Genomic DNA, 14,351 nt, shown 5'->3' on the forward strand with positions numbered 1-14,351 from the left:
GGGAAGCAGGTAAGTCGGTTGGAAGGGAGAAGGGAAGGAAATTAAGTGGAGAGGAAAGAAGGAAGGATGGTATGTTGGTTGGTAGGAGGGAAACAAAGGAAGGCTGGAGGTAGATAAGTAGTTGGCAGGAAGGATGCAAGGAAGGTAGTGGGTAGGGAAAAAGACAGCAGGAGGGAAAGAAGCGAGATGAGAAGGAAAGAAGGTAGGCAGATCACAAAGATAGGTAGGTCGGGAGGAAGGAAGAAAGGATGGAAGGAAGGAATCTATCTCACAAGGCAGGTAGAAATGTAGGTACTTGTAGGTAGGATGCAAGGAAGGAAGAAAAGGAGTTTTGTAGGAAAGAAAAGCGGGAGTAGGCAGGAATGTTGGTAAGAAGGACAGGAGGGAAAATTGGTACTTAAGTAGCTAAGTGGGAAGGAAGGTAGGAAGCGAGGAAGATCGGTAGGAAAGTCTATAGGTAGGATGGAATGAACATCATATCAGTGGATTATATGTCTTCTTCTTCTTGAAATCCAATGTAAACTTCATCTCATATAGTGTACCTGTGAGCTCGTTCTGTCAGCAGTGAGGTTGAAGACCGGCATGGTCCCCGTGATGACCAGGCCCAAACCCTACAACAGCAAAATGGAACAAACAACACCACCAACATCAATGGCGCCATTCACTCATCTGAAGTTTCTCTCTCTATGTGCTTTCCCCTCACCAAAGCATCCTGGTAGACGTTGGTCCACTGCACCTGTTTGGCTTTGGACCCGGCCAGCACCATGGGTCGTCCCAGGACATCCAGGTACTCCTGAGACCACACCATTAAAAACACAGCAGCGGTAAAACACACATGCTTTATTTTTATAGAGCTCGGCTTGCGTTAAAACAAGAATGCCTTTCAATATCTGTGAAACCAGAAGAGATTCTCTGTCGGTGGCCACATAAAGCAGGAGGTCATCGGCAATGGAAAAAGCCTCAGCAAGACACTCAAGGCTACAGTTCATCATCATGAAGGAGCTGTTAAAATCACATTAAGGGCCGTCAAAGGCATGACGTGCAACCGGGGCCATTTTTCCCCGGGGCTCTAATGCCAATGCTGGCATTGTGACAAAAGTCTCACGGCAATTGTGAATTGAGGTGAAGTGTTCAAAATAAAAGTACAGACCCATGCCAAAAAAAATGAAACGTTCCTAGATTATAGATTCAGGGACCACAATTTTAAAAGATTTCAAGTATATACAGTATTTGTGTATTCTTATATTATTTGGGTTTCCAGCTCATAAAAAAGAGGAATTTGAAAAATTTGAATACTGTGGGGAAATTAGCACACATCTGGCAGGGCATGATCGTTTTAAACTGAGTGTCACAGGTGTCACTAAATTGCTCCAGTTTGGTTCAATATGGAGAAGACTGCACACTTTACAACTGGCCAAGAGACCTTCACTGATAACATCCATAGAATGTGTAAGCCTTTCAAGTTCATAACAAAAGAGGCTGGCTGTTCAGAGTGCCGTGTCCAAGCATATCAATGGAAAGTCTAGTGCGGGGGTCGGCAACCCGCGTCTCAAGAGTCGCATGTGGCTCTTTAGCGCCCACTAGTGGTTCCCTGGAGCTTATTCAAACATGTTTGAAAATGGAAAAAGATGGGGGAGGGAAATCTATTTTTTTGTTTGAATATGGTTTCTATAAGAGGACAAACATGACACAAACAATATTTCCAATGCTGTAAAAATGTGTCGAATAAATATTACATTTCAACATTTCGTCAACGAGGATTTGCGTCAGAGCCTGCGACACACATTTCTATTTGCAGGGCGGGATGTCAGTCAGGGGGCTGTTGTTTAAAAAAACAAACAAACAAAAAAAAAAAACAACCTTTCTTGCACAATTCATCGAGGGTACTTGCAAAGAATGGGAATCTGGGTGGCCGAGAGAAGCATTTTTAAATGTTACACGTGAGCTACGATAGAACGCTGTGAAAGTGCGTCCCGTGCCTTGTGCATCTTAGCGGCCGTTATGGCTGTTGCTCATTACGGCATGCGTGTGTAAGTGTGTGCGTGTGCGGTAACGGGTCGACCGCGGGAGGTTGGTTGATCGAAAAGTAGATCTTCCGTCAAAAAAGTTTGGGCACCCCTGCTCTACAGGATGAACTGCAGGGGCGGGGGGAAACAATTAATCATGAATGCTTGTGTATTTGTAGCCAACTTAGTCATGTTGATAGTAGGCTAATATCGCTAATATAGATACATACAGCATGTGTTGAGTTCATGATCAGGCTTTTAAGTTTTTGCGGCTGCAGGCATATTTGTTTTTTGTTTTTTTTGGTCCATTATGGCTCTTTCAACATTTTGGGTTGCCGACCCCTGGTCTAGTGAAAGGGCAAAATTTGGCAAGAGAAGATGCACCAGCAAAATAGATGACCGTGGGGTTCCCTGGATTATCAAACAGAGAACATTCAAGAATCTGGCAGAGATCTGTATAGAGATGCTGATTTCATCTTCCAACAGGACCTGGTACCTGCCCGGACCGCCAGAAGCTTTTTTGTTTTTTTTGGTCCATTATGGCTCTTTCAACATTTTGCGTTGCCGACCCCTGGTCAAGTGAAAGGGCAAAATGTGGCAAGAGAAGATGCACCAGCAAAATAGATGACTGTGGGCTTCACTGGATTATCAAACAGAGAACATTCAAGAATCTGGCAGAGATAGATGCCATCACAGTGCTTGACTGGCGAGCCAACTCACCCGACCTAAACCCCATTGAGAATCTATGGTGTTTTATCAAAAGGAAAATGAGAGCCACCAGATCCCAAGCATCAAAGAAATTTGGGCTTCCATAATTCCCAGGCAATGCCACAGGCCCAGCGAGGCAGTGATATCACAGTGCTTGACTGGCCAGCCAACTCACCCGACCGAAACCCCATTGAGAATCTATGGTGTTTTATCAAAAGGAAAATGAGAGCCACCAGATCCCAAAACAAAGAAGAGCCGGCAGCAAGCATCAAAGAAATTTGGGCTTCCATAACTCCCAGGCAATGCCACAGGCCCAGCGAGGCAGTGATTCCCAACCAAGTACTGAAGATTCACATTATTTTGAAAATACCATATTTCGATTGATTGGGTGCGATCTTTTTCTTTCCTGCAAATAATTGAGAAGTACGCAGTTGCTTCTTCGCAGTATTCAAATTTTTTGAATTCCTGTTTTCATGGGTTTCAGGAACCGGAAGCCCAAATTATGAAAAAAATAAACACATTAAAAACTGTGTGTTTAAATTGTGGGCCCTCAATTTAAAATATATGAAACTACCTTTTTGAATGGAATTGTGGAAATTAATGAACATTTTCATGATATTCAAATTTTTTGGAAAGGGTCTGTCATATGTCACATAATGAGCTAACTTTTTAACCGGAAGCCCAAATTATGAAAAAATAAACACATTAAAAACTGCGCATTTAAATTGTGGGCCCTGAATTTAAAATCTATGAAACCACCTTTTTGAATGGAATTATGGAAATAAATGAATATTTTCATGATACTCAAATTTTTTGGAGAGGGTCTGTCATATGTCACATAATGAGCTAACTTTTTTAACAACCTCATCCATTCATTCACGCTCATTTTATCAAAAGCTGAGTATAGTTATGAGGAAGAGTGTGCCCCTTTTTTTGGGAATATTGACATTTTGAAACCTTAGAAAAATAAACATTGGTGCTTATCATATTGTCGTCAATTAAAACGTATTGTAATACAGTTCAACAGAGTCCATCGTCAAAATCATGAAACGAGCATTGCCGATGTGGTATTGTAACCCTTTCAGCTTTAAGGGATATCTGGACACAAACAGCAAGTGGGGCAACACACATAGACAAACAGTATAACAATACTGACACGCATACATTGTCTAAGGCACAGGTGACAAACTCAAGGCCCCGGGGGCCAGATCCGGCCTGCAACATCATTTTATGTGGCTCCCCGAAAGAAAATCATGTGTGTCAACTTGCATGATCCTTGCTAAAAAAATGTTCCGAAATGTCAAATTGTCATCTGTAAGAAATGACGTTGAGATTTTGTAATAATTGTGTTACCCTTACGACTAATAATGCGATAATGTGATTAAACATTTTTGTGGTTTCACTGTCATAATGGCCCTCCGAGGGAAGACCTAACTATAAAGTGGCCTGCGACAAAAAATGAGTTTGACCCCCCTGGTCTAAGGTCTTACCATATTGTCCTAACTATAGTTTTGGTGCGTACCAAAACTATTATCTTGATTGAAAAAAAAAAAAAAAAAAGATGCCACCCCCCCACCCCCCCCACGGTAAAATGAATGTGAAGAAAAGGAAATACGACAATACGGAAAGGAAATACTGCACGTAAATTTTGACCTTTGAGTACATAACCTTGAAATACACGTGTGGGGGCGTCCTACCCGAGCACACGTCCGTGTCGGCGTCAAGCTCCTGACTGTTTGCTTTCATCGGCTGAACCGCGAGATGCTGACAGGCGTAACCTATTCTATTATTAGCTCGATAAAAGTCCGCTTAAACGCGCCACTGGGAGATATTCCATCAGGACAGTGACAGCCAGACCTTTTCACGGCATATAGGGGAAATTTTACGCCTGGCTAGAACAATCTAGGGTGCATAAAAACGGTAGCGAGCACAAATTTGTGGCGCAAAGGAGCCAAAGCCATATAAAGTCACAGCAGCCCCGCTTGGTGATTAGAGGCCATTATCTCCATAATTGCTTCCATCATGCCAGGAAGTCTAGCAGAGCAAAGATCGCAAGAATTCTGCCTTTTTACAAAGAGAATAATGCTCACTTTTGATTGTCACTTTCAAAGAGGTATTGATGGACACTCGTAACCCACAAAAAATGAAAATAAAACCCCGAAGTCCATCATTTTTCATGGTTAATGGGGACCAGAAATCCCTCGCGAAAGATGAAAACCACAAGGTAGGATTTGCTCCCCCCAGAAATTTTTGTGAATATGTATGTACCAGCATGTTTAAAATACGTAAACAGTATTCGTGCTTTACATATTTGAGACAAAGATTACGACAACATACATATTTACTTAAATCTTTAATTTTAAAACCTTGTATAGTAATTAACATTCATCAACAATGCCTCCCGAGAGAGGGTGAAGTGGCTTGTATTGGTGCCGTCGAAGGTGGCTCTCAGTTGACTTGTACAGGCTTTAGCTTTCCTCTGACACTCTTCTGCTGGAGGCGCTGATGGTGTAGCTGAGGTTTTTAAAATGGAGAAAAACAAGGTGATGAGTAGTGCGATGACGTTCATCTTATCTTCTAATTAGTTGAAATAGGTTTAAGGTTTCTTTTTTTAATCATAGAATGGTCTTTTTTTTTTTTTTTTGGGGACGAAAAAAACTCTGACCTACCTGACAGTTTCGGCTGTCACTCCAGCCTTCTTTTGAGCTGTCACTGCCTCCTTGCGGCGTGTCTAAAAACAGCTGACTGGGTTGGGAGACCTTCAAAATAAGGCTCCTCGACCAGGGCAAGGCTGTGAATCCCCCCCGCCACCACCGTTGATGGGGCAATCTCCGTGAAGGGACAAGCTTATGCAGAGCCACGACGCATTGGTCCGGCAGCGACAAGGGGTCAAAAAAAGTTAGCGCTTAAACAAAACAAACAAAAAAAAAAAAGTTATCACGCGCGAACACAACACTAAGATATAGTGAGCAAGACAAGGAAAAATGCTGGTTGAGGCTGCGATGATTCACAGCCAATCAGCTCATGGGATAAATCCACTCTTGCTCTCTCTGGTCGATGTCACGGAGAGAAACAATCATGCGCCTTGTTTGCGCCTCACTCCCACCCGACATCCGAAATATTGACTCTCTTCCTATATTCAAAACTCATCTTAAAACCCACCTATTTAAAATTGCATATACAGTTTAAACTCATCGCTTTTATTATTTATAATTTTATCTGTGGTTTTATTGCTCTTTTGATTGTAAAGTGTCGTTGGGTATTTTGAAAGGCGCTTATAAATAAAATGTATTCTTATTATTATTATTGTTTGAGTGGGCATGTACAGTAAAACCTCAAAGTCACTTCAGCTCTCAGGGAAAATCTTCTCTCTTGCACATCAACGTGAAGCAACGTGTCTTTCTGCAACATGGCAGTTGATGTATCATGATTTATTCACTTTGCATTGGCCACCAAGGGGGCGGTGTACTACATCTAACAGGACATTTGTGACAACTGTTACCATGTCTGTCTACATGCGGGAGACTTTTTTGTGATTCCTGTTTCAACAGACACCAAACTCTTTATTGATTGGTAAAACGGCTGTGAGCTGCTGTTATTATTTATGTATGTATGTATTTATTTATTTAACACCCCCAACGGTGATGAGCCTTTGATGTCATGCTCTGCCGCCATTCGATTTTATGTCCAAAAAGCTTTGCAATTTAATGGCACCTAGCTATCTGGGATACTTTGTGTCTGATTGGGTCCAATTTGGGTGAATTTCCCGGTAGAGGATGGTCAAAGTGAGCACCGTGGAATTTGCCAACAAATGGCATCGGCCATTTATTTGTGGAAATGATAATAATAAACACAGCAATTCCAAGAATAAGATTCATCTTTGAGCTGTCTGTCTGTGCTAACAGTGTCTTTTTGGGACTCATGTGGCTCTGAAGGGGCTGAGAAAAAGTTGTGTGTGCGTGGGCATGTGTGTGTGTGTGTGTGTGTGTGTGTGTCAAATCCTAGAGCTTCAATGAGCTTCTCCACAGGGCCTCTGTCAGCTCGCCATTCCTCAAGCAAGCAAGAGGGAACCCACGGTGTGTGTGAGGGCGGTGAAAGAAAACATTCTCGTGAAAGAGAAGTCAGATCCTCCAGTAAGTCATGTGAAACACCGTAACTTCCCTTGTAAAGTCATCCACTTGAGAAGACTTCGTGTTATAAAGCACCTGAGGCGTATTGCCGCGGCGTAACCATTGAGGAAACAAAGAAGGAAATGAGCCTCTTCAAAAGTCATTTTCATTCCCTTTCACAAGGCCATGTTGTAATCTTGTACATCTCACCTGGGTGTTGATTCGGATGGCTCCGATCGATGGGATTTCAAAGTAGTAACCTGAAAATAAAAGAAGATGTATCAATATTATTCCCACTGCAAGCTCAACCACAAAATCAAGTCACTGAATCGGGTTACAGACATACAGTAGTTGGGCGTCTCCACTTTCTTTTTTTCTGTCCCAAAGAAACTAATCCGAAAACAATTGAAGCCTACAATTGTCAATGTGAAACCTATTCATAGTTTAGATTCGAAAAAAAAAGAAGAAAATAAAGGTTTGTGGGCAAAACTGATTTTTAGTGATGTTAAAATGCTAATTCTTCACCCCCAAAGTAATGTTTTCCTCCATTCCCTCAGAACATTGTTGCTCATTCCTTCTCTCTCAGCACCAGCGCCACCCAATCCAAGAAAACGATTGGGTCTTCAATCTCATACGTATAAGCTTGAGGAGCCACCCTCACACCAGCCCAGCAGACGAAACACACGCCCACTTTCTCAAGCAAGCTCGTGGGATCTCCGAGAGGCGCTACGAGCGACCACCTCGGCCGAGACGCCGGCCTCCCTGACTGGAGCTCTGCGGGACGCCCGGCGAGCATGTTCCGTAAAGTGGCGGTATGAGCGGCCTCCCTGGCCGAAGCTGTAAGTGTGAATCCAATTCAAATTTTCCATATTATGAGATCCACAGAATGGCGTCAGCTTGTACGGATGACGTGGGATGACAGAGCTGACCTCTCTGCACTCTCGAGTCCACCGTCGCGTGATTAGAAATGGAGGAGAGCGAGGGCCCTGGTCAATCAGCGTGTCTCTCGCCAAGTTATTAAAGCCATCAGTGTTTATACAAAGAGGTGCAAAACCGCATACGGCATCAACGGCATTTATATGGCCTGAGATGACGCTTTTTATTTTTGATATGTGGTGAACCTTGTCGAGCTGCGAAGCTGTCCCAAGCAGACAATGACACACACAAACACACACACGGGCACACACACGCTCTACAACGATACATCCCATTTAATTGTATAGACTGTCCTTAGTCTATCAGTAGTGGATTTAACAATTCTACTCACCCCTGTTTAAATGCCATTTTTTTGTGATACAAACGCCCCCCACACCCCCCCCAAAAAACAAAAACAATCAAACCAAAACAAAAACAAACAATGAGACCAAGATAAATAATTTAAAACATTTTCCTCACTCGGTGTGACCTTTAACTTGAACAACTCGATTGAAATTGTTTTTCCAATCTTTTCAAGAGGGGAGGAAAAAGTAAAAAAGTGAGATAAGGTGATTGCACAAGTCTCCGCACGCTCTTAGACTCTATTTGGGGACATAGCCATGTTCAAAATTAATCAATCACTATCAATCTATGGTAGTTAAAAAGTTAAATGGTAGTCCACACATACCAGACACTATTTAAAGTGATTAACCCCAAATGAATTTTTTATGTTGTAATAGGTTTCCCTGCCATTTTTTCCCTAGCAGATTTCTGAAGGTTTTGTGCCAACATCAACTGCTACAGTATTTGGAGCTGTTCATAATTCCCCCCACGTTGTCGCAGGCTGCAGTTCCATCTTATGACCAAAGAGCACAAAGCATGAGGCTACCACGGGCATGCTTGGCTGAACGTATGGTGTTTTAGAATTTTTTATTTTTTTTGGTGGTTGAGCAATTGCTGACTTGGTGGCAAAATTACTTTTTGGAATGATGATAAAAAGTTCAACCTTCATTTAAAAATATTCCACAAACACACAAGAAATCTCTCACATGTGAGAAAATCTATTATGATCTCATGACAAAAAGCTTGCATATTATTTATTTCTATTCTGCGCCTTATAATGCAGTGCATCTTATGTATGAAAACTCTTTTACACTAGGCCATACATTGAAGGCACGCTTTATACTCCAAAGCACCTTATAGTGCGGAAAATACGGTATCTTATTTTCATTTGTTTATATATATCACAAAAACATGGCATTTGAGCAGGAGTGTGGAGACTTTTTAAAAATAAAAAACACTCTCTATAAGAGCAGAACACACATCACAACATGTCCTCATCACCTCTCTCCCATTTTAAAAATCGGTGCAAATGTTAAAAATCGGTAATGTGTGTACGCTGCTTAACTGTACCAGCTATGTGCACGAAACAGGACAGTGGTCAGCTCTTGTGTCGGGGAGCTGTCTCTGTTGGAGTCAGATAGCAAAGACCAATCAAGTCCCGAGGATGTGGAGAGGACATATCCTGTAAGAGACGTGCGTCGGCGCTATTGTTTTACCTCAGCGGCGAGCTAATCGCTTCGGAGGTGAAAAGCGAAGCAGTCATAATCCTTGCCACTCAGCTCAGTCTGACACGGAGATGACGAGCTAATCACCCCACAGGCAGACGCCGCTCCTGCTAATTAATAACGTCTGACGAGATATGTCTGAAGTTTTCCGAGACCTCATAAAGGAGCTTTCAGATTGAGCGGAGACAAATAAGACATGTCTAAAGGAGAACATTTAAAAATAACTGAGCTGGGTGGAAAGAAAGTCTACTTTGGGGCAATCAGACATATAACTTCCCATTTCCCAATTTATTCATTACTTAACAGTAGCAAGTGACTAACTAGAGTTGAACCTTGGTTGTTATTAAAAGCTGGGTGATCGACAACGCATTCATGATCAATTCACACTGTGCAGATTAACAGTCAATTTTAACAGGGGTCACCAACATCGTAAACCCGGATACCAAATCAGTAGTCCTTTGCATTAATCAGTACCAGAGAAACTCACTATTTAAAAAAACCAAAAAAAAAAAAAACCATTGGCAACATAATGTGACAAGAAGACTGTGATGTACATAAACAGCCTGACAACTAATAATAAGACTAATTATGATATCAATATAGCAGACTTATCGCTTATTTTTTGATACACTCAAAGACACTTCACATACAAACAAATAACATTTAACTGGAGGTAGAGCCAATTCCTATTCAGTAAAACATTTAACGACATTGAGCCCACATTTACCTTTGTTGGCACAAGCGATCCACTGCAGCGGGGTGACGTCATAATTATGCTGACCCACCGAGAAGGTGAACACACGCACCTGTGGGGGAGAAACATGAGGCAGTTGAAAATAAATGCAAGGGGTAAATGACAAAAACAAAAACTGGAATCATTCAATTGTGTATGATACTCTACTGTGACAGTGTCATAAAGGTTGTTCAAAAAAGCGGTCGGATTACAATGACAAGGTTACCAAATGTTTACATTGATTTCTGCTCACATGGTAGAATATTATTACCACAAATTGGCCTTCACAAAGACAACAATGCTCACTTTATACTGATACTGTCAAAACGGCTGCTTCAAACTATCTGTCCTTAAGACTTTTTTGTGCGTCCGACCATGACTGATATCCTATGTCCATCCAATTTCATGTTGATGTGTGAAAGTGGTGTCTGGCTCTAATTTATTTTTATTTTTTTAACTTTCGAGCTTTTGGAGTGTGTCATGTGTGGTACCCATTGAAATACATCCATTTTCACCAGGGTACAAACGCTTGAAAAAAACTGTAGCTTTTTCGGGCATTTTGAGGCCCCCAAAAGGCGGAATAACAACAATAACCATGGATTCCAAGAGGACTTTTTGCGCAGGCCCCAAATATGTGCAGAAAGATAACCGTGGATCCAACACACCTCAATGGAAGGCATTACCTTTGCTGTCATGTACCGCAAACACACAAATGTAGAGTGCGATTAGATTAGCCTACTCGACGCATCTTGCACAGCTGCCTCGCAAAGAACCACGGCGGTGCTTGTCGGAATACAGATTATTCCTGCATGACAGTAGCTGTCGGCGCGCAAGTAGATGGTAATGGATAGCGGGATAAACGTGAGATGGCGGAGGCCTGGAACACAGCCGCCGACTATTGGCTGTAATTTTTTTTTCACAGGCTTTTGGCGATAAAGCGGCTAATTAGTTAGCGGGTCAAAGCTGTTAACACCAGCGGCGAGAACAAAAGAGACGAGCAAAGACAAACACAAACAACAAAGACGGGGAAATAATCGACTCGTGTGCTGATGGCACAAGGTCAACGCGTCAACACGAGATGTTCACGGTCACGTGCGATTGCTTTTCGGTGACTGACCGTTTTGTTGGGCCAGTTGTACTTCTCGAAGATTTCCTGCGCCCGATCCTCCCCTCCGTCTGTAAACATCATGATCATCTTGTTGCAGTTGGCCCTTGGAGCACTGCTCTCCTATGAGAAGGAAAGAAAGAAATGCAAAGATACAAGTGAGCATTTGTGGCGCAACAGCTAGGAGGAAGGAGGCTTCAAAAAGTAACACTGCATTGATAAGCAATGAGCAGGGTAGTAATGCAATTGTTGCCACTACAACCAAAAACATACATCTAAAATGTACTGTAGAAGAATAATTGTTTATTCTTAATTTGCTGTACTCATTAGATTTGCAATAGAAGTGGGGTACACCCTGGACACATGACATTTGGGCTACAGTGTCTGTGTTTTGCGGACCCACGTGTGGCATCGGTCCCCCAAGCCCGCTAGATTTTTAATAGGAGCTACTGAGAAACACTTAAAATTTAATTCACATGAGCAGCGTTGCAAATTCATGGGAAGTCAATCTGGCGTGGTAAGTGAAAGTGAGAAAATGAGGACATACCGAGAACTGGCTGTTAACTGGCTTTAGCGTTAGTCACTGTGTTTGTGAAGTTACGCTTGCCAGTTGATGCTATCAGCAGGTGTGCTCACAATGTCCTTCTGTTGACTGTATTTTGTCACCATTTCTTTCAGAAAGCGATTGAAAGAGAACCAGTGGCTAGTTCCAACTGCTACACAAGCCACCTGTTATCGATAACAATTGCTTCTAACTAGCGGTAGTTAACTAGCGTAACTTAGCAATAGGCACACTGGCTTATTTCATTTTGTGTGAAATGTCCCCAAACATTGGACATTCTGTTTTCCTGCCTATAATTTCAGCCTCGCGCTTATTGCCACATGAGTCAGTTGTAACAGTCCATGTCGAAAATAAGAAACACATTAAAACATTAATAAATAACACATTATAATATAAGTACATATTTAAAAATCTGCTCTGTGCTGAACCCGCAAAAACGGAACCACCGTCTAGTGAGGGACGACGTTACACGACGCTATTTTTATTTTTTAGGACCACTTTGTAAGAACTGTATTTGCATCATTTTTGTTTTCAACATTGAGTTTAGTAGCAGCCAGTCTTGTGCCTGCGCAGCATCTGGCGCGGACACCGCTGCCAGCCATCTGACAAGCCCCTAATAATGATAAATAATATCGCCACAATTACATATTTGATAGGGCTTCTGCCACCAATCGTAAGAGCAACGATGCTGTCGACAGCCATTAAAAAGGGCCTTTTTATTTCTTGCAGTAGACTGTGTGTGTGCGTGTGTGTGTGTGTGTGTGTGTGTGTGTGTGTGTGTGTGTCTCTCTCTCTCTCTCTCTCTCTCTCTCTCTCTCTCTCTGCCACACTTGGCAGTGTGCCACCAAGCCAACAGAGGAGCATAAAGAGAGGCTGATCTCTGCTGGACCATACTCATCAATCATCCCATCAGAGCTCATTAGGGTGTCAGCCTGCTGGAATACATGGCAACATACGGGTTTGGGAGAGAAGAGGGGGGTGGGGGGTGACGGCACCTGTGTTGCCGGCGTGTGTGGACAGTGGGCTGCCGAGTCGTCACAGAAACGCAGACACACACACAAAGCTTGAGCAGGTGAGAGCATCACTGTACTTCAAAATCAGTTGGAACTGATTTGTCTCCGGTACTTCTATGACTAGGTACTTCTATGACTACGGATGGGCAGAGCATAGTGGACGAGTGATTGGCTTGTCACCTGCAAGGTCAGAAATTACATTCCTGTGCTTTGCGTGTGTTTTCTCAGGCTAAACCTGCTTCCTACCCCCCAAAATTTCCATATCTGTTTATTAACGACTCTTTACCGTCCAGAGATGTGAATGGTTGTTTGTTTTTATATATCCTGTTATTGCTTAGCAATCATTCCAGGACTGAACCTATTTTTCTAGCCCAAAAGCCAGCTGGGGAAAACTTCAACTCATCTGCAAATGGCGCCAAAGCACTACAACTTCTTAACTGTCCAAAATGACATGAAAGTGCAATATCATACAAACATGCAATGCATATTAACATATTTTACATGCAAAATACATACTGGGTGGATCACAATTCATCAATATCTCATTATATAATAACAGTCACTACTATACTTTCCCTATGCACTAGTTGTGTTACCTTCTCTCTCTCTCTCTGTCTCTCTCTCTCTCTGTCTCTCTCTCTCTCTCTCTCGCTCTCTCTCGATAATTCAGTTTTAGAGGTTGATTTATGAAGACGTCACATTAATGATCCTCAAGTAACTGAAAATTGGTCACCTGACTACACATTTTTCCTTCTTTGGTTCTCAATGTGGAGATGGGATTCAGCTGCTGTTAAGTGCAGAGCTGGATCTATTCTTCGAGACAGAAAGCTGTTGGCCACCCCGAAAACTTGGAAAAATCATCAACTATTTTTCTTTTCACCTTTACAAGAATGCGGATGAAATTAACTAGACAATACAAACATTTTATATAATTGCTTTCTTGACTGACTTTCCAAAGGTTGAGGAATTTTAAAGTGGCCCGTTCATCCTTCCATTTTTTTTGTATGCGGGCCACCCCTGGTTTATACAGTAACACGATTTAGGAAGCTCAGTATGGAAGAGTTGTGTCCAACCCTTGTCACACTTACATTGAGAAGCTGCTCAAAGGCAAACGTGAAACCGGATTTATAGTCTGTGGTTCCTTTGGCTTGCATGTGCATGACTGCCTCTTTGAAGATTTTCTTGTTGCGCACGTTGGCTTGGACCAAAGTCCTGAAGCAGGGCACCACAGCATCGGCTTCATCATTAAACTGCAAGAGAAAAACACAAATACAAAACCCAAACAGCATCTGTCTCTATGTGTGAGTTGTGCGTGGCAATTCAGCTGCCGACGTGGGGGTGTGCGCAGTTGCAGACTGCCCTGCGACTCTCAAGTTGGCAGTAAACGCTGGTAATTACAACTTTGCAACCAAAGAACAGGTGCACCTCAACTCGTTACAAAGCACCAAAGAGAAACCTGGCCAAGGCAATATAATTTGCCTCATCTTATCCAGACAATTAGCCTTGAGTCGTATGCATCCACATTTACTTGGAGAGTATATCTGTGCTCGAATGTGAAACTTTGAATATAGACACAATTTGCAATTAAGTCTTTTGCAAAAAAAAACCAAACAAAAAAAACTATATATATAT

General features: G+C 42.3%; 1 protein-coding gene across 5 annotated transcripts in view; it reads right to left on the reverse strand.

Annotated features, from left to right (window-relative positions):
• Positions 1–14,351, reverse strand: part of cacna2d2a (calcium channel, voltage-dependent, alpha 2/delta subunit 2a) — a 237,398-nt gene that overhangs the window by 16,979 nt on the left and 206,068 nt on the right. For all 5 annotated transcript variants that reach the window (XM_019857142.1, XM_019857122.1, XM_019857114.1 and 2 more), the window contains 6 exons: positions 13,808–13,969; positions 11,157–11,267; positions 10,034–10,112; positions 7,034–7,083; positions 704–793; positions 543–611 (listed from right to left, as the gene is read on the reverse strand). In XM_019857142.1, coding sequence (XP_019712701.1) covers positions 543–611; positions 704–793; positions 7,034–7,083; positions 10,034–10,112; positions 11,157–11,267; positions 13,808–13,969 — 561 coding nt within the window. The remainder of the gene's footprint in view (positions 1–542; positions 612–703; positions 794–7,033; positions 7,084–10,033; positions 10,113–11,156; positions 11,268–13,807; positions 13,970–14,351) is intronic.

This window comes from Hippocampus comes, unplaced genomic scaffold (genome assembly GCF_001891065.2).
Source record: "Hippocampus comes isolate QL1 unplaced genomic scaffold, H_comes_QL1_v1.1 scaffold17, whole genome shotgun sequence".
Taxonomy (NCBI): Eukaryota; Metazoa; Chordata; class Actinopteri; order Syngnathiformes; family Syngnathidae; genus Hippocampus; species Hippocampus comes.